Source organism: Tursiops truncatus, chromosome 9, assembly GCF_011762595.2.
Source record: "Tursiops truncatus isolate mTurTru1 chromosome 9, mTurTru1.mat.Y, whole genome shotgun sequence".
Lineage (NCBI taxonomy): Eukaryota > Metazoa > Chordata > Mammalia > Artiodactyla > Delphinidae > Tursiops > Tursiops truncatus.
The window spans coordinates 53,975,104-54,000,566 of record NC_047042.1 but is presented as its reverse complement, the minus strand read 5'-3'; the positions used below and the strand labels follow the sequence as shown (position 1 = coordinate 54,000,566).

General features: G+C 34.7%; 1 protein-coding gene across 1 annotated transcript in view; it reads right to left on the bottom strand.

Moving 5' to 3' along the window:
* STK31 (serine/threonine kinase 31) overlaps positions 1–25,463 on the bottom strand; it is an 82,365-nt gene that overhangs the window by 26,343 nt on the left and 30,559 nt on the right. Inside the window, 11 exon segments of the mRNA XM_019931277.3 lie at positions 4,726–4,848; positions 7,953–8,102; positions 8,868–8,954; positions 10,479–10,604; positions 11,223–11,348; positions 13,481–13,561; positions 14,909–15,010; positions 16,240–16,371; positions 17,950–18,069; positions 19,368–19,484; positions 21,110–21,289. Of these exon segments, the coding sequence (XP_019786836.2) occupies positions 4,726–4,848; positions 7,953–8,102; positions 8,868–8,954; positions 10,479–10,604; positions 11,223–11,348; positions 13,481–13,561; positions 14,909–15,010; positions 16,240–16,371; positions 17,950–18,069; positions 19,368–19,484; positions 21,110–21,289 (1,344 nt within the window).

The following is a 25,463-nucleotide window of genomic DNA, read 5'->3' as shown; positions in this document are numbered from 1 at the left end:
CTACCTAAGGAGACAAAGACCTGTATGCAGAAAACTATAAGACAGTGGTGAAAGAAATTAAAGATGATACCAATAGATGGAGAGATATGACCTGTTCTTGGATTGGAAGAATCAACATTGTGAAAATGACTCTACTACCCAAAGCAATCTACAGATTCAATGCAATCCCTATCAAATTATCAATGGCATTTTTCACAGAACTAGAACAAAAAATTTCACAATTTGTATGGAAACACAAAAGACCCCAAATAGGCAAAGCAATCATGAGAAAGAAAAATGGAGCTGGAGGAATCAGGCTCCCTGACCTCACACTATACTACAAAGCTACAGTAATCAAGATAGTATGGTACTGGCACAAAAACAGAAATGTAGATCAACGGAACAGGATAGAAAGCCCAGTGATAAACCCATGCACATATGGTCACCTTATCTTTGATAAAGGAGGCAAGAATATACAATGGAGAAAAGACAGCCTCTTCAATAAGTGGTGCTGGAAAACTGGACAGCTACATGTAAAAGAATGAAATTACAACACTTCCTAACACCATACACAAAAATAAACTCAAAATGGATTAAAGACCTAAATGTAAGGCCAGACACCATCAAACTCTTCGAGGAAAACATAGGCAGAACACTCTATGACATAAATCACAGCAAGATCCTTTTTGACCCACCTCCAAGAGTAATGGAAATAAAAATAAACAAATGGGACCTAATGAAACTTAAAAGCTTTTGAACAGCAAAGGAAACGGAAACCATAAACAAGACAAAAAGACAAACCTCAGAATGGGAGAAAATATTTGCAAATGAAGCAAACTGACAAAGGATTAATCTCCAAAAATATACAAGCAGCTCATGCAGCTCAATATCAAAAAAACAAACAACCCAATCCAAAAATGGGCAGAAGACCTAAATAGACATTTCTCCTAAGAAGATATACAGATTGCCAATAAACACATGAAAGGATGCTCAACATCACTAATCATTAGAGAAATGCAAATCAAAACTACAATGAGATATCACCTCACACTGGTCAGAATGGCCATCATCAAAAAAATCTACAAACAATAAATGCTAGAGAAGGTGTGGAGAAAAGGTAACCGTCTTGCACTGTTGGTGGGAATGTAAATTGGTACAGCCACTATGGAGAACAGTACGGAGGTTCCTTAAAAAACTAAAAACAGAACTACCATATGACCCAGCAATCCCACTACTGGGCACATACCCTGAGAAAACCGTAATTCAAAGAGTCATGTCCCACAATGTTCATTGCAGCACTATTTACAATAGCCAGGACATGGAAGCAATCTAAGTGTCCATTAACAGATGAATAGATAAAGAAGATGGTACACATATATACAATGGAATATTACTCAGCCATAAAAAGAAACGAAATTGAGTTATTTGTAGTGAGGTGGATGGATCCAGAGTCTGTCATACAGAGCGAAGTCAGAAAGAGAAAAACAAATACCATATGCTAACACATATATATATATGGAATCAAAAAAAAATGGTTCTGAAAACCTAGGGGCAGGACAGGAATAAAGACACAGACACAGAGAATGGCCTTGAGGACACGGGGAGGGGGAAGGGTAAGCTGGGACAAAGTGAGAGAGTAGCATTGACATATACACTACCAAATGTAAAATAGCTAGTGGGAAGCAGCTGCATAGCACAGGGAGATCAGCTTTGTGCTTTGTGACCACCTAGAAGGGTGGGATAGGGAGGGGGGGAGGGAGATGCAACAGGCAGGGTATATGGGGATATATGTATACATATAGCTGATTCACTGTGTTATACAGCAGAAACTTTACAACACTGTAAAGCAATTAATACTCCAATAAAGATGTTAAAAAATAAAAGAATAAAAAACAATGTACATCCCCTAATTTAAGAATATATTTTATTGTTAAAAAACGTTAACCATCATCTGACATGCAGGGTTGCCACAAATCTTCAATATATAAAAAAACACAATATATGTGAAGTGCAATAAAGTGAAGCTCAATAAAACAAGGCATGCCTGTATTAATAGTTCATTCCTTTTTATTGCTGAGTAATATTCCAATGAATATATAGCAGACTGTTTTTCCATTCATCTGTTTATGGACATTTGGGTTGTTCCCATTTTTTGGCTCTTACAAATAAAATGTCTTTGAATATTTTTGTACAAGTCTTTGTGTGGACATATGCTTTTATTTCTCTTGGCTAAATATCTAGGAGTAAAACAGCTGGGTCATATAATAGGTATATGTTTAACCTTTTAACAACTGCCAAGTTGTTTTCCAAAGTGGTTGTTACATTTACATTCCCCTCAGCAATATATGAGAGTTCTAGTTGCTATACATCTTAGCCAACACTTGATGTGGTTAGTATTTTTAATTTTAGACATTATAGTGGGCGTGTGGTAGTATCTCCTTTTGGTTTTAATTTGTATTTCCCCAATGACTAATGATATTGAGAGCATGTTTTCACATGCTTATTTACCATCTGGACATTTTATTTGGTAAGTGCCTATTTAAATATTTTGTCCATTTTTGAGTTGTCTTCTTATTATTCAGTTGTAAGAGTTCACTGTAAGCTGTATAGAAGTCTTCTGTCAGATATATGTTTTGCAAATATTTCCTCCAAGTTTGTGTATGACTTGCCTTTCATTTTTGTAACAGTGTCTTGTGAAGAGCACAATTTTAAATTTTGATGAAATCCAAATTATTTTCTTTTATACTTGATGTTTTTTGTGTCCTATTACAAAAAATCTTTGCCAAACTCAGTAAGATTTTCTCCTGTATTTTATTCTTGAGTTTTAGAGACTTAGGTTTTACATTTTGGTCTAATATACACTTAGAGTTAATTTTTATACATTGTGCAATGAATGAGTCAAAGTTTATTTTTTATGTACAAATACCCAATTGTTATCCATTTGTTGAAGACTATCTTTTCCCTCATAGAACTGTCCTGGCACCTTGGTCAAAAATCAACTGACCATATTTTAGTGGGTGTTATTTCTACTGTCTCTATTCTGTTCCATTGATCCATGTCTAACTTTACATCAATATCACACTGTCTTGATTTATGGTAATTTTATTAAGTCTTAAAATCAGTTAAAATCCTCCACTTGTATTCTTTTTCAAAATTGTTTTAGCTATCCCAGATCCCATGTATTTTCATATAAACTACAGAATCTGATTGTCAATTACTGTCAAAAAAAAAAAAAAAGTAAGCCTAGAAGGAGTTTTGTTGAAATTGTATCAAAACTATGACCAATTTGAGAAGAACTCACATCCATACAACACTGATTCTTCCAGTCCATGAACATGGCGCATCTCTCCATTTATTTACACCTTCTTTAGTTCCTCTCAACAATACTTTTGTAGTTTTCAGTATAAAGATCTTGCAAATCTTTTGTCAATTTAGCTCTAAAAGCTCCATATTTTTTATACTTCTGTAAATGACTGTTTAATTTCAATTTTCTAGTATAAAGAAACCCAATTAATTATTATACTGACTTTGTATCCTGCAACCTTGCTAAATTTGTTGGTTTTAGTAGCATTAATGTATATAACATTCATAAAGATTTTCTACATAATTAATCATGTCACCTGCAAATAAAGATGTCTTTACTTCTTCATTTTCAAACTGTATGCTTTTTGTTTTGTTGCCTTATTTGACTAACTAGAACCAGGATTAGCAAACTACAGCCTGTATGCCAAATCCATCCCACTGCTTGTTTTCATGCAGCATGCAAGCCAAGAATGGTTTTCACATTTTAAAATGTTTAAAAGAAAATCAAAGAATACTATTTCATGACACATGAAAATTATATGAAATTCAAATTTCAATATCCATAAATAAAGTTTTATTGGAACAGAGGCACTCGCTCATTTATGTACTGTCTATAGCTGCTTTCAGGCTAAAGCAGCAGAAACCATATGTCCCACAAAGCCTGAACTATTTACCATCTGGCCGCTTATGGAAAATTTTGCTGACCCCTGGCTAGAACCTCCAGTACAATGTTAAACAGAAGAAGTGAGAACAGACATCCTTCCCTGTTAACACTTAACCCCTCATATTTCACAGGAAGAACGGGTTTAAACCATGGATTAGAAATAGCTATTTGGTTTACACTCAAAGCAGGAACTTTTACTCAAGGCTTATTTAATATCATTTAATATTTATTTTCCATATATGCATGAATTACTTCCAGATTAATATAGGACAAAACCATCCTCACTGTTAATCTTGACTTCAATAAAACTAAGACAGTAGCATGCTATGTAAAACATATTATCAAGCCAATTTTTAGAAAGTACACAACAGATGATAAGAAGTACAGCTGACTCTTGAACAACATGGAGGTTAGAGGTGCCGAAGCTTGGCACAGTTGAAAACCCGCATAGAATTTATGGTTGGCCCTCCATATCCCTGGTTCCTCTGTACGTGCGCAACCATGGATGGAGTGGTACTATAGTATATACTTCTGAAAATGAAACTGCGCTTAAGTGGACCCAGGCAGTTCAAACCCATGTTGTTCAAAGATCAACTGTAGAGCAACAGTTTATGACAACCTTTTAAAAACAAGTGGGAAGAAATTTTTTTCTACTAAAAATCTACCACTATTTTTTATTCAGAGTAATATACTGAGGAAAGCCACTTCAAACCATCACTTTCTATACTGAAATATATATAAATAAATGACTTATCTGTTTCAATAAAAAAATAACATACCCACAATAAAAGGCAGCCATAAGCATATAAGTCAGAACTTGGAGAAGCAGGTTTTCCCATTTTCAATTCAGGTGATAGCAAACTCAAGTCACCAATCATCATGTTCACTGAGGCTCGCTGACTCTACAAAAACAGTAGGTTAAATATTTTAAAGGCAACACAGTTGAGGCAGCATTCTGTGAAGTAATCTGCATTTAATCAACACAAAAAATATTCATTTGAAATATTTTATTCTCTCTTGCTTTCAAATATTTTTACCTAATTTCCACTATTATAAATTGCTCTTAAAATCAGTCTCATGAAATTAACAGTGAGACTATGGTTACATTTCACATTGTAGACTCCAGCAGACTAAAAACTAAGAACTAGTGATTCTTTAAGAATTTGGTACTCTTTTGTAAAAAAAACACACTTCATAAGGGCTAGAGGCAGTGCTATTTTCTAATTCTGAAAATTCTAAATAACTTTTAAAAACCACAAGTCTACAAAGTACTTCCTTACTGACCATTTTCTAAGTACACCATTTCCAATGTACCAAAGGATGATGAATGACAAGAACATGAACCCTGGATTCAGACAAACCTTGACTGCAATTCCCACTCTGCCATTTATTTGCTATGTGACCTTGGGCTTTAACCACTTTGAGCCTAAATTAATTAATTTGTAAAAAGGAAATTAATTAATTTGTAACTACTTTACAGAGTTATTGTAAAGGTAAAGGTAATCAGTACAATAATTACCCAGTACATATCACTACCATCATTATCCTTGCTTCTCAGAGTGTGGTCCAAAGACCAGCAGCTAGAGTATCACCCAGGAGCTTGTTAGAAATACAAAATCTCCATCCCAGAAATGCTGAATAAAAATCTGCATTTTATGTACACCTGAAACATATAGTATCATATACTAGTTTTAACTCAATTTCTAAAAATTGCATTTTAACAAGATTCCCAGGAGATTCACATGCAGTATGATGTATGAAAAGCAATGTTCTTGACTACAGTCTGCTTTTCAAATTACCCTTCCTGATTAGTACTTCAATCTGAGAGTGGGTGAAAAATGCAGCAAAAGGTGAGTTTAATCCATATTTCAAAGTAAATAATTTTAAATAGAGATTAAAAACAATGTTTTGTTGGATAATAACAGCTGACAAATCAGTATAAAACAGGAAGAATTCTTTGGAGTCATATCTATAGTTGTGCAAATGGCATGTTCAAAAGGTAAACTAACCAGGATCCCTATGAATTGAGAACTTTTTAAAACTCACAGTTCAGTTATTTTTCTTAAGATGTTATCCTAATTTTCATTAAAATAAACATTTCAGCAAATCTACTATGTATAAATCCTCTATAATCCAGCATTTCATTATAGTTTTACATTTTTATTTTCTCTTCTTTTTGGGGTACCACATGAACACCACTGAAACTGTATACAGACAGGTGGCATTATCCTATAACTTGCAGATGACCAACAAATAAAGCATTATGGGGACTTCCCTGGCAATCCAGTGGTTAAGACTTTGCCTTCCAATGCAGGGGGTACAGGTTCGATCCCTGGTCAGGGAGTTAAGATCCCACAGCCTCGCGGCCAAAAAAACCAAAACATAAAACAGAAGCAATAACTGTAACAAATTCAATCAAGACTTTAAAAAAATGGTCCACATCAAAAAAAACTCTTTAAAAAAAAATTAAAAAGCATTATGACTTTTACTAGTCAAAAGGGAACTCCTCAGACAATAAAATATTGGCAGGGATGTTGAAAAACTGGAATCCTCATACATCGCTGATGAGAATGAAAAACAGTGCAGTCATTTTGGAAAACAGTTTTGTTCATTAAACGGTGAAACACAGAAGAGTTACCATATAACCCAACAATTCCACTCCCAAGAAAACATATCTCCACACAAAAACTTGTATACTGATTTTCATAGCAGCATTATTCATAATAATCAAAAAGTGGAAACCCAAATGCCCACAAACTGACGAAGGTAAAAACAAAATATGGCATATCCATACAACGAAATATTATTTGGGCATTTTTAAAAGGGAATGAAGTTTAGACACATGCTACAACATGGATGAACTTTTAAAACATTACGCAGAGTGAAATAAGTCAATCACAAAAGGCCACACATGATTCCATTTATAGGAAATGTCCAGAAGAGGCAAATCCATAGGGACAGAAAATGGATTAGCGGTTTCCAAGAGGCTGAGTAGAGAAAGAAAGAGGGAGTAACTGCAAACCGGTATGGGGTTTCTTTTTGAGGGTGATAAAAAACGTTCTGGAATTAGACAGTGGTGACTGATGCAGAACTTTTTGACCATATTAAGATTAGTAGTGAATTATACACATTATGGTATGTGAATTATATCTCAATAAAGCTGTTATTTTAACAAAGAGAACTGCTCCCTCGTGATTGTATATATATACTTTTTTTTGTGGTACATGGGCCTCTCACTGTTGTGGCCTCTCCTGTTGCGGAGCACAGGCTCCGGACGCGCAGGCTCATGGACCTAGCCGCTCCGCGGCATGTGGGATCTTCCCGGACCAGGGCACGAACCCGTGTCCCCGGCATCGGCAGGCAGACTCTCAACCACTGCGCCACCAGGGAAGCCCCTCGTGATTGTATTTTGAAACTGCCCATTCTACCAAAAAGAAAAAAAAAAAAAAAGATCACAATATGCTCTTTAATTGTCTGATATTGTTATTCCCACAAATTGCCTCTTCTGAGGTAACATGACACCAAAATTCACAGGCAATGTCATCAAACTCGAACTTGAATTAAGTGGAAAAGTCCAAGGTTCCCAAGTTTCTAAAAATGCCCATTAATCAAAAAATAGCAAAGTATGTATATCTAAATTTAATCTATCGAGGGGAAGGGCACCAGTAGACTGGGAGACAGGAGATGGCCACCTAGTTTTCCTTGTGTACTTCCAGCAACTAAATGTTTCTTGATGAATTAACTGATTAATGCTAATGCTGTCAATGCCATTGACTGTAATTTCAGGCTGCTCCTAAGACTTACGGTTAAAAAATATAATGCACAACTTTAGAAACTCTTGTTCCAGCACCCACCTGATAACACATAATTGCTTGCACTATATGACACACCTTAACTGAAGGCAAAGGTCTTATAATAAATTACCATATGATATAAAAGTGCTGAACTACTGCCTAATAATACTAAATGAAGTCTAGAACTTATTTACAAAACCACTATATTTTACCACAGATTTGGTGAAGTCAAAATCTCCAACAATTCCCTGTTGACGGTTTAAAGCAAATACATTGTTCTGATGAAGTGATCCATGAATTATGTCAGCCTTGTGCAATGTATGCAGGCCCTGGGCAACACCTTTCATGACCTTTAAAGCTTCCTACAGACAAATACATACAAAAGAAGTCAGGAAGTAGACAAATCATTTTAACAGCTGAACATTTTCTCTAACTAAAAGACTTTTCCAGAAGTGACTAAGCTTCCTCCAAATGAACCTTTAAAAAGAATACAGCAATAGAGAAAGAATTAAAGGACAGAAGTCCTGATTATGTAACTGGTAATACCATGTGTGTGTGTGTGTGTGGGTGTGTGTGTGTGGGGGGGTGTGTGTGTGTGGGGGGGGGGGGGTGTGTGTGTGTGTGTGTATGACTTAGAGACTACAGTCTCTAAGAAGACTTGGATTACAAATAATGAGCAGAAGGCATCTAAAAAAGAAAAAGAGACTGAAAAAGTGTTACTGGGTAGCAAGAATCTGGGCATCCTTTATTGTTATTACTAATATAAATTTACAATAGAAATTAAAGCTATTGCTTAAAACTTAAAATACCAAGTGCTATACTACACAATTTACATACAGTACAACTTAATAGTTATAAGGATGGGCTTTGGTGCCAAAAAGACCCAATTCCAAGTCCCAACTCAGCCACTGGATGAGGGACCCTGTGCAAGTCACATTAATCTCTGTGAGCCTCATTTTTCTAATCTGTATATAATAGGATAACTCATATCACAGGGCTGATATGACAATTAAACAAAATGAGTCAAAACTGTACACTGTATAAAGCATGTAGTATATCCTCAATAAACTTTAGATGTTATTTTTCTCATTTAATACATCCATGGAAATAAGGTTTTTTTTACTTACTTCTAAAGTTAAAGGCATGCTGGATTGAATAGCACTCAGGTTTGCCCTAGGATAGTATGGGACCATCAGATAAGCCATAGGATCAGACTGAGAAGCAAAACAGAGAACGAGAATCTAAGTGAAAAATTCTTCAATATATTTTTAGTATACAATGACTGTACAAAATAACTTTTCTGGAAAGAATTACTTCTGTGCTGTGCAAAAGCTTTTAAGTTTAATTAGGCCCCGTTTGTTTAGTTTTGCTTTTATTTCTTTTGCCTTGGGAGACAGATAGGAGAAAATATTGCTACAATTTATGTCAGACTGTTTCTTCTACGTTCTCTTCCAGGAGTTCTATGGTTTTATGTCTTACATTTAGGTCTTCAAACTATTTTGAGTTTATTTTTATATATGATGTAAGGGAATGCTCTAATTTCTTTGTTTTACATGCCTAGCACCACCTTTTGAAAAGACTGTCTAATTAAACTTAAAAGCTTTTGCACAGCAAAGGAAACTATCAACAAAATGAAGACAACCTACGAAATGAGAGAAAATATTCACAAATGATGCGATTAACAAGGGGTTAATATCCAGAATATACAAAAAGCTCATACAACTCAATATCAAAAAACACCAATCAAAATATGGGCAGAAGACTTGAATAGACATTTTTCCAAAGAAGACATACAGATGGCTAACAGGTACATGAAAAGATGCTCAATATCACTAGTTATTAGAGAAATGCAAATCAAAACCACAATGAGGTATCACCTCACACCTGTCATAACGGGTATCATCAAAAAATCTACAAATAACAAATTCTGGAGAAGATGTGGACAAAAGGGAGCCATTATACATTGTCAGTAGGAATGTAAATTGGTGTCGCCACTATGGAAAACAGTATGGAGGTTCCTCAAAAAACTAAAAATAGAACTACCATATGATCCAGCAGTTCCACTCCTGGGTATATATCCGGAAAAAACAAAAAAAACTTATTCTAAAAGATACATGCACCACAATGTTCATAACAGCACTATTTACAATAGCCACGACATGGAAGCAACCCAAATGCCCATCAATAGATGACTGGATTAAGAAGATGTGGTAGATATACAATGTGGTATTAGCCATTTAAAAGAATGAAATACTGCCATTTGCAACAACATGGATAGAGAATATCATGCTTAGTGAAATAAGTCAGAGAAAGACAAATACTATATGATATCACATACGTAGAATTAAAAAATAATACAAATGAACATATATACAAAACAGAAACAAACTCACAGACATAGAAAACAAACTTGTGGTTACCAAAGGGGGGAGGGAAAGTGGGAGGGACAAATTAGGGGTATGGGATTAACAAATACAAACTATTATATATAAAATAGATAAGCAACAAGGATTTACTGTTTAGCACAGGGAATTATACCCATTATCATGTAATGGAATATAATCTGCAAATATACTGAATCACTATGCTGTACACTTGAAACTAACACAATATTGTAAATCAACTATATACTTCAATTTTTAAAAAGTTAAAAGGAATTAATTACTTCTCTAAAGCTTGGAGCTAAAACGCACTTTAAATAAAATGTTTTCTGCAAGAGATTAGCATAAAAACTTTACCTTACACAAAAATAGGAATATCAATGGTAGCAACCCAGACTCTTCTTTAGCTTCTCTCCAAGCTCTGTGATACGCGGCTGCTCTCTGAATTACCCTGGCTTCTGTGTCGACATCCACAGAATAGCCCTTGTACCAAAAAAAAAAAAAAAGAGGGACTGGCAATTCCAAGATTAAAAATCTCACTCTAATTATATATCATTCCAACTTAAATTAGATTTTTATATAAGTTAAAATATAACTAAATTTATTTTTTTAATACTTTTTCTATCTGCTTTAAATGATATGATATAGAAAGAAAAGAACATTTCTACCAGTAGCTTAATATACACTCTACAATATGCATTCACTAAAGCCAAAGTAATTATCCTACTATCATGATTAACAGTTTTCCAGGTCAATGAAGAGAAGAAATCAAAGAACAGAAGACTGTGTTGGCAAAATAGTTGAGATTTCAAAGAGAAATGTAAGAAAAACAAGAATTTTAAAAGGCTCTTGGCTAGAATGTAATAAGTTCACCCGAAAAAAAGGAAAGCAAGTATATTCTATTAAAGACATACATTATTTAGGGAAATGAGAGAAACTTTAAATTCAAAATTAGTTCCGGCAACCACACTGGAAGCATAATCATCATACCAGTCAATTCACATAATTTAGAAAATAAACAGTGGGTCTTTACTTTCCTGAAAAGTACCACCAACACTCCCCTTTGTACTTCTGAATCTCCCACAAGACCAAAGAACTTACCTTTAAAAGAATTATCTGCCCGTTAACCTCAGAACATACCAAAGGACGCTTCCCGCTAAGTTCCTTCATGGGCTCAGCATCAAGAAGATCCCTTTCCAAGCTCATTGTAAGAAGACCACCAGAGTTCTAGGCACAAGTTTTTGTTACAGTTGAAGAATCCAAATAATCCCACCACTTTTAAATAACCAACAAAATTAGTTACATACTATTAGATGGACTGGACATCAACCCTACTGGAGACACCAATAAATAAAAATATTTAAAGTTTCATATTTTTTCTATTTCCTGACTCTTGAACTCCCACCCAAAATGTAACGACCATACGTTTAATCATTGCAACAGCTCTCTAACAGATTCTTAAGATGACTGGGAGGAACCAGACGTGCTTCCAAGGGACCCTGATGTTTACTTGGAAAACTTCATGTGTTTCCTAAAAAATATTAAAATGATGACAAATAAAAAGGAGACTGTACAATGGGAATGAGATGTCTAAAAATTATGACTACTGTGAACTCTAACACCCCTGCCTCTGAAGTGGAATCCTCAGAAGTGAAAATGGCTTTTAAATAATTTAACTCTACTAGGTATTTCTGCTACTTTTTAAAAGGAATAATTTTTTTGCACTAAAACATGACTATCAACATTTTAAATCAAGCTGAGTTTTACTATGGTAGAGTTTTAGTAAGAGGGGTTGTGATTTTTTTTTTTTTTTAAAGTGTTGTCAGCATATTTAAGTAAGCCACAATACATAATCCACAGGGGTTTCCTAAGGATACATCACAGGAAAACATCTTAAAATAATTAAAGGCATCCATAAGCCACAATTCGAACCTTTTATAATCTTCCACAATAAAACAGATTAGCATATTTTTAAAATTAATTTTCAAGTCCTATATAGCACCACATATTCACTCACCCATCCTATAAGAGAGAGTCTCTAAGCAAGAGTTAAATAATTGCAAGGAAAACACTACATTATTTTAAAGTTCAGTCTGAAAAGATTATACAGTAATTGCTTTAACAATTTATGGGACTTATTAATCTTACATATTTATGAGTTCACAAGTCTATGTGAACATCCCTTTATGTACTGTATTTAAGCTATTATCATGGACTTAATGACAATCTTAAAGAATACACATCTTGGGCTTCCCTGGTGGCGCAGTGGTTAAGAATCCGCCTGCCAATGCCGGGGACACGGGTTCGAGCCCTGGTCCGGGAAGATCCCACATGCCGTGGAGCAACTCAGCCCGTGAGCCACAACTACTGAGATTGTGCTCTAGAGCTTGCGAGCCACAACTACTGAAGCCTGCGTGCCTAGAGCCTGTGCTCCGCAACAAGAGAAGCCACCACAATGAGAAGCCCATGCACCGCAACAAAGAGTAGCCCCCACTCGCCGCAACTAGACAAAGTCCCACGTGTAGCAATGAACACCCAATGCAGCCAAAAATAAATAAATAAAATTAAAAATAAAAAGAAAAGAATAAACATCTCATCTAGTCCCTCATCCCTAGCAGACAACATAAAACACAGAGCTAACAGATTCTGCTCTGAGAGCCGAAGTTTACCAATCCTGCTCCACAGAGTCCTTCTAATACACTGATCTCCCAGACTTTGAATCCTGCCTGCTTTAACTTAAAAGATAAATTCTGTTTAAATTCCTCATGACTATCAGTGTCCTGCTTTTTTTTGTGTGTGGTACGCGGGCCTCTCACTGCTGTGGCCTCTCCCGCCGCGGAGCATAGGCTCCGGACACGCAGGCCCAGAGGCCATGGCTCACGGGCCCAGCCGCTCCGCGGCACGTGAGATCTTCCCGGACCGGGGCACGAACCCGCGTCCCCTGCATCGGCAGGTGGACTCTCAACCACTGTGCCACCAGGGAAGCCCAGTGTCCGGTCCTGCTTTTATTCTAACCTGGAACAGAAGCTAAACTGCTTCATCACTTCAAAAAATAAACACCTGTAATTCAAATAAGTGCCATGCAATGTATTGAGTGGGTATGAGGAAAAGAGAAAACAAAGGAAAACATGCAAATTGATATAAAAATTGACATAAAAAACATGCAAATTGATATAAATATAGTATGCAAGTATTAAAGACAGTCTTGAGAAAAGTTCTAATAATACCTAAAAACCACTCCTCAGGAACATTTTCATAAAGTAAGGATATTATAAATTTAACACTAACATATAATGTTAACGTCATCACTTTTCAACACTCTCTGCAGAATAGTAATTCTCAGGGGAAACAAAGCTTACCATGTACTTAAGTAATCCTATTTCAGGATAAAGTAGAGGAAGCTCAGGGAACCATTTCTGTACCAAGCTATTCAGCTTCTCCTAAATTTAAAAAATATTTTTATTATAGATCAATATACATTCAATTGTGACATGTTGGTAACTCCCTTATTATATATCTAACAAGATATATAATCTAATAATATATATAACCTCATAAAATATATAATCACTGATTTGGCCTTCTGCTACAAGAAATATTAAACGAAAACCAAGAGTCATTTGGTTCTAAATTACCATCTTACTAACAGAAGAAAAACTTAATTACCAATTTTAAGCTTAATATACATATACAGGCACAAAAGCTTGCCTAAGGTCAAAAGTCCATACTCATTCACAAGCTAAAATGAAAAAGTGTCATGTAAAACCAATTTGAGTCATAAAATTGTGACTATTTCTCAAAATAGTAGAACACAGTACAAACACAGAACAAAACAGAACACAGTAACATTTTAAAATAATGGCTATTTCATGTTAGGAAGAAAAAAATCATAAAAGCCTTGAAAGAAAAAATTAACATGTAGCTCTGCAAAAGCTACTTTGAAGCAAATGTGTAAATTGAGAATCCTTAGAAAAGTCACATCACATGTTTATTCAGTAAAACTTCTAGATACTTATCAAGTTCCTGGGAGATAGCTATTTTATCCAAGGTTCATAAGGTGAACAATGAAGCACACACTGTCAGATAAGTTTGCTAAATAATGCATAACACTTAAAATGCCTATTATTTTCATAGTATTTTTATTTTTCAGAGGCACTGTTTCTTATCTTCTTTCCCATAACATCCCTGAAACATAAAATACAATATTCTTTCCATTTTAAAGACAAAATATGCTGACTAACTCTTCCAAAGTCACAAAAATTCATGGTAGAATTTTCCCCCAACCCAGTAGTTTTATTTTGTTATATTCTTCAACTAAATTATGATGCCCTATTAATGTTTTCATTGCAGTTTTAAGCTAAAATGATGTTCATACAGATTTTAATAAAGGAAAAAAACTTTAGGCTTTATCTTCAACAGAAAACAAGCAATATGCAAAAGTGTCTGTTATGATCTCGATTCTTGTAAAAACAAGCAGAAAGCAAACTAAAAGGAAGTAAACTCAAAACTTAAATGTGATTATACTACTGTTACCACTGAGTGAGAACATTACAGATGATGTTTCTTCTTCCTTATACTTTTCTGTAGTTTTCACATTTGGCACAATGGTTATGAATTATTTTGTCATCAGAAATTAATTTCTAAATTCACAAACATTACTATACCAACTTAACTATGCCAATATAATCTCTGATCTTTTGATTATAGTACACTTCATAAAAATGGATATTTGAATTCAATTTTTACAGTAGAAACTAATTCAAAATTTCAAAGCATCAAATACTTACATATTCCTCCCGCTCATGATAAATTTCCTGAAAGACACTATTCTGCAACTGAGTTATTTCCTGTTTTATTTCCTCAATCTCAGATCCATCATGGTCATCGGACTTTAATCAGAAAGAAAAAAGTGACCTTATAGACTTATGAAAGTAGACTCAAAACAAGTCTTCCTAGTAAGAATTAATGCAACTTCTACAGCAAATCACTCTGTCTGATTTCTATTCATCCTTCTATACCTAGCACATAACAATCTCTCATAACACTTGTCGAATTAATATTTATTAGTTTATTCTAATCCTGACTTTTCCAAAACCTACAAAAAGGAATTATAAAAATAAAGTCATAAAATTAATTACATAGATTTTTCTTATCTCTTAATTTGCTGTACATTTTCTCTAAGATGACCAACTGCCACCATAAAGTAAATGTCAAGAATAGGAACCAGAATACAATTAAACTCCCTGGAACCTTTTTCTATGTAAGATTTGATTTTTAAAAAATTAGTAAACATGTGGCATGTCTACTACAAGAAAGACAATGTAGGACTCACAAAGACTCCATAAAACTCTAAGATAATTAACAAGCCTCCTTAAAAGGTACATGTTTTCAAAGTTAGATGTTTCTATAAAAGTTAAAAAATTAAACTAAAAAAGACCCCATTCCCCACAGCCCAAAATAGGATAAAACTAGAAAAATTTTAAACTATTAAATTAGCTCTACTCCATGCTTAAATGCTCCAATGAGGAAGAAAGCTAACTCAAGTTGGATTAAGATATAATGTAAATCCCTTTGACAAGTAAATTCTTTGTTCAAGGAAACAAAGAATGCCAGTTTATTCACAGTTTCAAGCCTAAAGAAGGAGGTTTAGTCCAGTTTAAAGTGTCCTAATTCTTCCAGTTCTATTATAATATGAAAACAACTTAAACTATTTGCAAGAAATAGTATGTCCAGCCATTAAAAAGAGAGCTAACAAAAGACATCCTGATCTTTACAACAAAATTCTGCCTTTGGGGGAGTACCCCATTGCCTTGCAGCATGTAGCAGGCTTGTTTTTAATAGACATTATAACAGTCCATTATCAACAGTTTTTTAAATTATTCGAAAATGCTTATCTTACTAACAACCAAGGCAAAGATGTAAAATGTATTTTTAAAGCACTTCATGACATGGGAAAATGTTTACACTATTAACGTAGTTATTTTATTTAAACACAAACACAGAAGGGAAAAATAAAACAAAATGTGAATAATTTTAAAGAGTGTATTTATGCATTACTCTTACGCATAAATAAAATGAGGTACACACAGAGTTCACTAAGAACCAACTGTTTCCTTACTTCTTCCAAATTATTCTTTTCAACCAATTTCCATCTCAGTCGAGCCTTTAAGCTTTTCAGTGTCTTTTTAATGGACAGCAAGTGATCCACATTGGGGCTCTTATTTAAACATTCAATAATCTGTTTCTTAAACTAAGTGAGAGAAAGAGTTGTTATATTTTCAACACACAGACAACAATATTAATCGAACAGTCGCTTCCTGACCACTCATTAATTTTCTATTAAGATTCAACTAGTATTTACTGAGTTCAGATTGAAATAAGAAATACTTCAATTTTCAACAAGACAATTCTACCCACTGATTTCTTAATTATCCACATATCTATTTAGAAGAGTATCATTCTAGCAATCAAAGAAACAACGGGAAAAAATATTTCAAGCTGAGACACGCAGTGAGACACACTTTGCTACAGAAAATGCAAATTGAATTTCTAGTGAGGATGTAAATTGAAATTACCCTTCCCAAAAGTAGTTTGACAATATGTATCAAGTTTTAAGAATGTTCATTCCTTTTGACTTAGTAATTAACAATTTTTAGGACTCTATTTGAGGAAATACACACAAAATTATGTACAAAGATTATGTACAGGGCTTCCCTGGTGGCGCAGTGGTTGAGAGTCCGCCTGCTGATGCAGGGGACATGGGTTCGTGCCCTGGTCCGGGAAGATCCCACATGCTGTGGAGCGGCTGGGCCCGTGAGCCATGGCCGCTGAGCCTGTGCGTCCAGAGCCTGTGCTCCGCAACGGGAGAGGCCACAACAGTGAGAGGCCCGCGTACCAAAAAATAAAAAATTAAAAAAAAAAATAAGATTATGTACAGTGTTATTTATGGTAAAAAAAAAAAAAATGGAAGTAACCTTAACATCTGATAGATGAAAGGTTAAATAACACTGTACATCTATGCAAGAGATGATGTTTTAATCACTCAAAATGACCGTATACAAGAATTATTAATCATATGGGCAAATGTTTATAATACACAATTAAATGAAGAAAACATTTTCAAAACAGTTTACAAAATGATGCAGTGTACATAATATTCATACATACATATAAGTCACCATTCACAAAGGAAATACTCTGAAACTAGCAGTAAGTATCTCTTAAGCAAAGGGGACTATAATCAATGTTTTTATTTCTTATCTTTCTGTATATAGCAAGTTTTCTACTGTAAACTTGTATAGGCAAAAAGAAAATGAGGGCTTCCCTGGTGGCGCAGTGGTTGAGAGTCTGCCTGCCAATGCAGGGGACATGGGTTCGTGCCCTGGTCCGGGAAGGTCCCGCACGCCGCGGAGTGGCTGGGCCCGTGAGCCATGGCCGCTGAGCCTGCACGTCCGGAGCCTGTGCTCCGCAACGGGAGAGGCCACAGCAGTGAGAGGCCCGTGTACCGCAAAAAAAAAAAAAAAAAAAAAAAAAAAAGAAAATGATAAAAGTTATGTTTTAAAGGACATAAGAAAATCAAAGATTTAAGACAATAAAAAAATCTCAATATATTTATATCAGTGAAATGTCATTTCCACTACAGGATGAATTATCAGAATTACAGAATATAATTATTAATTATATACCAGCTAACAATGGCTATAGTGTTTTTCTACAATAGTAAATAATTTATCTACACACTGGGTATTAAACTACTTGAGCAAAGTTTAAGTATTAAAAATTTCAAAGCATCAGTATATAAGACCAATAATATAAAGCATAATCCAACCTCAACACTGTCCTTGTACTTGGATTGTACTGTGGCAATAAGCCTTTCCTCTGAACGGATCTTTTGTACTACTTGACTATATGCATTTAAAGTGATCTCCTTGTCTGCATCACCTTGCTCCTAAATGAAATCATACACACAGATTTATATACAAAGGAATACAAAATAGTTAAAACCTTCGATAACAATGGATACACTTTAAAATGATATCCTTAACGAATTTCTATATCTATTTCAAAGTATTTCTTAAACATAGATATTTTTCTAGGGAGAAGAGAGATTGATATCAAAGATGTTCATACAGGAAATTTTATTCCCATAACGCTATTATACTTAAAGCTGTCTGAAGTAGAGTGTTAAAGGAAATCAGGGATACTGTTATGCTAAATGTAAGAACTAAACAATATATAGAACTTCAACACTTTATTTTTAGATATCTGTTAACAACCCCTTCTAAAATCAAGCCTGACTAAACCATCTAAATAAGGACAATTTGACAATAGGGAAATATAGTAATGCGTATTTTTTAATGCCAATCTTTATAAAATCACAAAAGGTAAAGAGAAACAAGCAAAATAAAGAACATAACCAATGAGACTTTGGTAGGCAGCCTGAGAAACTGGTTAAGAGTTCCAGTGAGCAATATTAACATTACAAAATACACTAATTTTTAACTTTACACAGCAAAAGAGAGTATACACAGTAGGGAAAGGGAGCTACTAATCAAACTTGTGTATCCACTTCCAAGAGCTGTTTCAGATTTTATTTCAAGTTTTCACAAACTCTAAAGAGTCTTATCTTACACTTACAGTCACTGGGTATGACGGACTCAAGAATCAAGTGCTAACGAAAGCTGACACACTCAGATTAAGAGTTGTTTTCCTGGGGCTTCCCTGGTGGCGCAGTGGTTGAGAATCTGCCTGCTAATGCAGGGGACACAGGTTCGAGCTCTGGTCTGGGAGGATCCCACATGCCGCGGAGCAACTAGGCCCGTGAGCCACAACTACTGAGCCTGTGCATCTGGAGCCTGTGCTCCGCAACAAGAGAGGCCGCGATAGTGAAAGGCCCATGCACCGTGATGAAAAGTGGCCCCCGCCTGCCACACTGGAGAAAGCCCTCGCACAGAAACGAAGACCCAACACAGCAAAAATAAATAAATAAATCTGTTAAAAAAAAAAAGAGTTGTTTTCCTGGAATTAAACATTAGATTTTTTTTCATGTGAAATATCCTACTAAAATCAAAATACCAACCACCCTGTGGAAGAATAAGACTTCACACTGTATTTGGATTAGAACTTGACGGTGTTACTATCTCAAATAGGCCTTTACGAGGAAAGCTAAGACTAGTCTTAACACTCTACCTAGTAAGGAAACCACTTTGCTTCAAAGGAAGCAGTAATAAGACTATCAATACTCACAATCAGAGATATCTCCAGCTCTTTGCAGACACTTGACCCAGCCTTTTCTAGGATTTCATCAATATTACCAATTGTGTCTTCAGAAGTCAGTGATTCTTCCACAGATAGATCAAAGGCCTCGTGTGCAAAAATAAAAAACATGAAGTATCTCATTTAATTATTTCAATTAGTATTGTGTCCTTATACCTGGAGCAGAGCATTAACCTATGTACTGGGCATACATAGGGGGAAATAAACACAAGAATCTTAAAGTACAACCCTCACAAAACTTATGCACCAGAAAGAAAAGGTATACACACCTCACATGCCTAAAGAAAACACAGATTTTTGTTTAGGTAATTAGTGATTAAGAGAGATGAGAGGACAATACAGAGGAAAATTATGAAAAAAAAACAGGGACAAGACCAAGATGTTTTGGGGGAACAGTAAAAGAGGCAGTCTGACTAAATACTGGTAAAGAAACTTGACTGCTCAGGTAGCAAGTTTAAATCTGACAGGTAGTGGGCAGACAATATCAGCGTTTATACAAAGAAGGGGTATGATTATACCTGGTACTTAATGATGACCCACTAGCATTAAGGAATATGAAGATTCAAAGTTAAAAATTAAACCCTGATAGTTTCCATCTCATTAGGAAAACTAAGGTGCTTTCTATCAGGAAACAGACTTTATAATAAGGTGTTAAATAGAATAGACATCAGGGGCCCAAACTATAATACAGAACATAAATGTCATAAGCAGTCACTCGGCTTTCAGAGGTTCAGATTTGTGTTTATGGAGGTCTAGATTTGGGAAACGGATACGGAAATGAAAGAAAAGGATAACAGATAATTAACCTAAATGGAAAGACAATTATGATCAATAACAAAAGAAGACAAAGAAATAACTTAGTTACATTAATGTATCCATAAGAAAGTACCAAAAATGAAGAGTTCTAGAAGTAGCAGGAGATTAAAGATTTTTTTTTCCCCAGACAAAGCTAGAACTGCATATTTGGAAATCATTCACACCGAGAGATAAATGACACTATAGGTGTCTTTCCCTTTGCTCAGGAGGATGTAAAGCACACAGAAGAACACAGAATCAATAACAAAATTAGGCCAAAATTTAATTAAGGTTCTGAGTACACTACACAACGCCACATGCCTCCAAGCCTTTTAGGAAATTACATGATGTTTTCACAATAATAATTAAGAACTAAAAAAACAAAAAGATATGCAAGATACCTTTTCTAATATCAAATGAGACTAATATTCCCCATTTACTTTAGATATCTTTAGGATATTTAAGATAACTAAAACTTAAAAGATTTACACTGCTAAACAACATTGTAATCATGGCTAGTTAGCCAACTAATGTTAAAACACATATGTCTTGCTAAAAAAGAAACCAAAAAGAGGAAAGCTCTACTACCCTCAAAGCACATACCCTTATCTCTATACCATAGCTGTAAAATATACACTAGACTTGTAATAAACTCCACTGATATTATCTTACACCTGTAATTTGACTGAAGTTGTTTTCATATATGTCCTAAACAGAGAATGTAAATGTGTAAATCCCTCACTCTTCTATCCCAGCATTCTCATTCATATTCTCATTAATATTTTTTCTCTTTTTTATCTCTCTCTCCCTCCCTCCCTCACTCTCTCTCTCAGAAAGAAGTAAATTACATGTGGACAATTTAAAAATAAAACATTCCCTGGTTTATGCTACGACACCACTCGGCAACAGCTCGTTACCTTTAAGGTACTCTGAAACCATGTTACAAGATGTTGTAGAGAAACCTCTGTTTCACTTCTAACGCTGGTGAACAACTCTCTTTTATTACACTTCCAGTCATAAAATTTCTTCAGTATTTCTTCAGAGTTTGTCCCTTCTTTGGCCTGTCCATATACTGCTTCTAAAGAGGCTGACAAATCCTGCAGAGAGATACTTCTGTTTTTTAAAGTTTATTAATTTTATATTACGATTCAAGCACCATATTAGAATCTGAGAGAAAAGTAGTATGTTGAATCCCTATCTTTGAGCATTTTATAAATAAAACTTAGAATAATTAGACATAAAAGCATAAGACTACCTATAAGGTGATTTATTTGGACTGTAAGAGTAAACGTTAAGTGAATTAAGGTTATAAATAGAAGGTTTTATATTCTTAGGTTTTTAATCAAGTAGAAATTATCCTTTTTTCTCTGACTTTACATAAGAATCACTACTATTTTGTCCTGATATGGAAGTTTCTAAGAGCTACTGCTAAGTAAAAATAAACATACCAAAACATTCAAATAATTCCAATTAAGGAAAGACATTAAGCATATATGTGTGTGTGTATGTGTGTGTGTGTGTGTGTATGCACTTAAAAGCATTTTTAGAAAGGCTTAGAAGAGACAAAAGAGCTTGATGGCTCTCTCTAGGAATCAGACTCTAGAAATGTCACAGAGACAAGAGGAAAACTTAATAGACCCCAGAAATTTTTATCACAAAACTCTGAGAAACCCTTGGAAAGAGAGAAGATGGCTGGTGCTTGGCATTGAATGAATACAGTCATACCAAGTGGGAGAAGGCCTGTACCACAGCAGAGAATATCCTGTGGGACAAGAACTGTCTTCATACGCCCTTCTTTCTCCCTCACATTGGGCAGGAAAGCAGCAGCACAAGCAAGAGGCAAGGATTTATACAAGTACAGTATAAGAACCTAGATGAGGCAGAAACTGATAACCAATACAAAAGGATTGGCCAAGCACTCTCTTTTCTTCCCTTTTGCCCTGAATACCTGGTAGCATTTACACCCATGGGTAGCAGCCCCTGGAAAAGAGCAGTGGCTCTTTTCCTCCCAGGACTGGGAGGTCCTCTGAAGAGTAAGATCACCTAGAAGAAAAGCCAATAAGAAGTAGTTGAGCCCAGACTGCAACCCTAGAAGTTCTGAGTAACAACCCCATCCTATTCCCTAAACCCATGTGAAATTACGGTCCAAGCTTTCACCCCTCCCTAGGTCCCATTACCACACTATCACATATGTATACAACAGCACACTAAGGCAGTTTATAATTCTTCAAGAGAATATGAGGTCCTGAGGGGAAGTACAGGGGAGGATGAAATGTGTGAATAATACAAGCATTCCGAAAGAAATATAATAAACTAAGCCACCTTATAAAAAGGAAGCAAAATCAGTAGCCCAGATAATAGTAAGAACTCAAAATAAACATAACAAATATTCTCAAAGAAAGAAAATTGGAAACATAAAGCAAAACCAAGTAGCTATGAATAACAACTGAAATTATTAAGTATGAAAGAAATAATCTTTGAAATAAAGAACACAAGGGATTGGTTAAGTGGCAGAAGAACTACAGCAAAAGAACCAATTAGTGACTAGGTGGTTAAGTCAAGGATCCTTCCAAAAAGACACAGAAAGGGATAAAAAGATAGAAAAAAATGAATGAACAATTAAAATATGTAAAGAACAGAAGTTTAAACACCCATCTAACAGAAGTCTCAGAATGAAAGAAAATGTAAATGAGGTGGGGGGGAGACAGTATTTTAAGAAATAATTATCAAATATTTCCTAGAGTTAAAGAAAAACCTCAAACTGAATTGCCTCAGATTAAATCTAAACTTATATATGTTTCAGTGCAATTTAGGAAATAAGTCAAGAGAAAATGTTCAAGCTCCAGGAGGAAAAAAGGTAACAGAAGAACAAAAATCAGACTCATATCAACAACTACTGAAATAAGAAAACAATGGATTATTATTGTCAAAGGTCTGAAGAGAAAATGGACCTAATATTTTGTAGCTCATTAAACAATTATTTAAAGAGCTTAAATGTAAGCAATTGTTTAAATATTTAAATTGTTTAAATACAATATCCCGAGACATTCAATACGTCACAAAGTCAACCACTCAAAGCCCTCCTTGAAAGTATTCTCAAAGAAAGTATTCCAATACAGAGTAAACCAAAAGATATCCAATAATTTACAAAATAAATAAGAGTGAGAAAATAACTCTAAAGTCTGTTACTTGAGTTATCATATACAGTATCTGTAACAATCTGTGAGTAAAATCCTAGACAACAATTGTGGTTGTTAGATTCATGGGAGGGAGGTACAGACAGACAAAAAGGCACACCAGAGGCAAGTGAAAATGTTCTAAGATATCAGGGGTAGAAGGTGAAAAAAAAGGGAGGAAAAAAAGAAACCATGATAAACAGAAACACAAAAATAATCACAGAAATAAGTTCTAATAAAACAGTAATTATAAATATATAAATCAAGCTACCCATCAAAAGGCAGATTTACACGTTGGATTCTTTTTAAAAATGATCTGTTAGTGTGTTGTCTCAGAGAGACATTTAAAATAAAGGGAGAAAAAAAGAAAAAATATATAAAGCAAATATTAACCAGAAAGACAGGTGGGATAAGAATTTTAAAAGAAAACAAAAATAAAATTTTATCCCAAAACATCATAAGGGAAAAATAATGTTACATAACAGCTTAAAATACATAACAATCACAAATTCATTAACACTCAACAATACAGCAATGAAATATTTTGAACAATTTAAAGAAGCAGAATATATAACAATATATTAACTAGAATATATAACAAAAATATCCCCAAACTGATCAGATAAAAAAACTAAGCAAAGATACAGAAGATTAAAGCTTAAAATAATAGCTATAGGTCAGAAACTGCACACAAAGAAAACCTAGAATATACTTTCTTTTTGAACTTAAAAGGAATGGTCATGAAAAATTAACCATGTATTGTAGGCCACAAAAAAAATCTCAATAAATGCTGAGGAAATCAAAATCATGACATTTCACTTCTTTGACCCTCATTATCAAAGTATAAGTTATATTTCTTAAGTATTTACTTGAAGAAAAAAAAAAAATCTAACTATTTTTCAGCAAACTAAAGAGAAGCTTAAAGAATAATCCGGTGCCCAGGAGTGGGATTCCTGGATCACATGGTAACTCTTAGTTTTACAAGGAACCTCCATACTGTTCTCCATAGTGGCTGTACCAATTTACATTCCCACCAACAGAGCAAGCAGGTTCCCTTTTCTCCACACCCTCTCCAGCATGTATTATTTGTAGACTTTTTGATGACGGCCATTCTGACCACTGTGAGGTGATATCTCATTGTAGTTTTGATCTGCATTTCTCTAATAATTAGTGATGTTGAGCATCTTTTCATGTGCTTTTTAGCCATCTGTATGTCTTCTTTGGAGAAATGTCTATTTAGATCTTCCACCCGTTTTCTGACTGGGTTGTTTGTTTTATTGATATTGAGCGGCATGAGCCATTTGTATATTTTGGAGATTAATCCCTTGTCAGTTGCTTTATTTGCAAATATTTTCTACCATTCTGTAAGTTGTCTTTTCATTTTGTTTATGGTTTCCTTTGCTGTGCAAAAGCTTTTAAATTTAATTAGGTCCCATTTGTTTATTTTTGTTTTTATTTTCATTACTCTAGGAGGTGGATTGAAAAAGATCTTGCTGTGATTTATGTCAAAAAGTGTTCTGCCTATGTTTTCCTCTAAGAGGTTTATAGTATCCAGCCTTACATTTAGGTCTTCAATCCATTTTGAGTTTATTTTTGTGTATGGTGTTAGGGAGTGTTCTAATTTCATTCGTTTACATGTAGCTCTGGAGAAAACCATAATTCAAAAAGATACATGCACCCTAATGTTCACTGTAGCACTGTTTACAATAGCCAGGACATGGAAGCAACCTAAACGTCCATCAACAGAGGAATGGATAAAGAAGATGTGGTACATATATACAGTGGAATATTACTCAGCCATAAATAAAGAATGAAATAATGCCATCTGCAGCAACATGGATGGACCCAGAGATTGTCATACTGAGTGAAGTCAGAGAAAGACAAATATCATATGATATTGCTTATATGTGGAATCTAAAAAAAGGGTACAAATGAACTTATCTACAAAACAGAAACAGAGTTACAGATGTAGAAAAATATGATTCCGGGTGGGGGGACATATACACACTACTATATATAAGATAGATAACTCATAAGAACCTACTGTATAGCACAGGTAACTCTACTCAATACTCTGCAATGGCCTACATGGGAA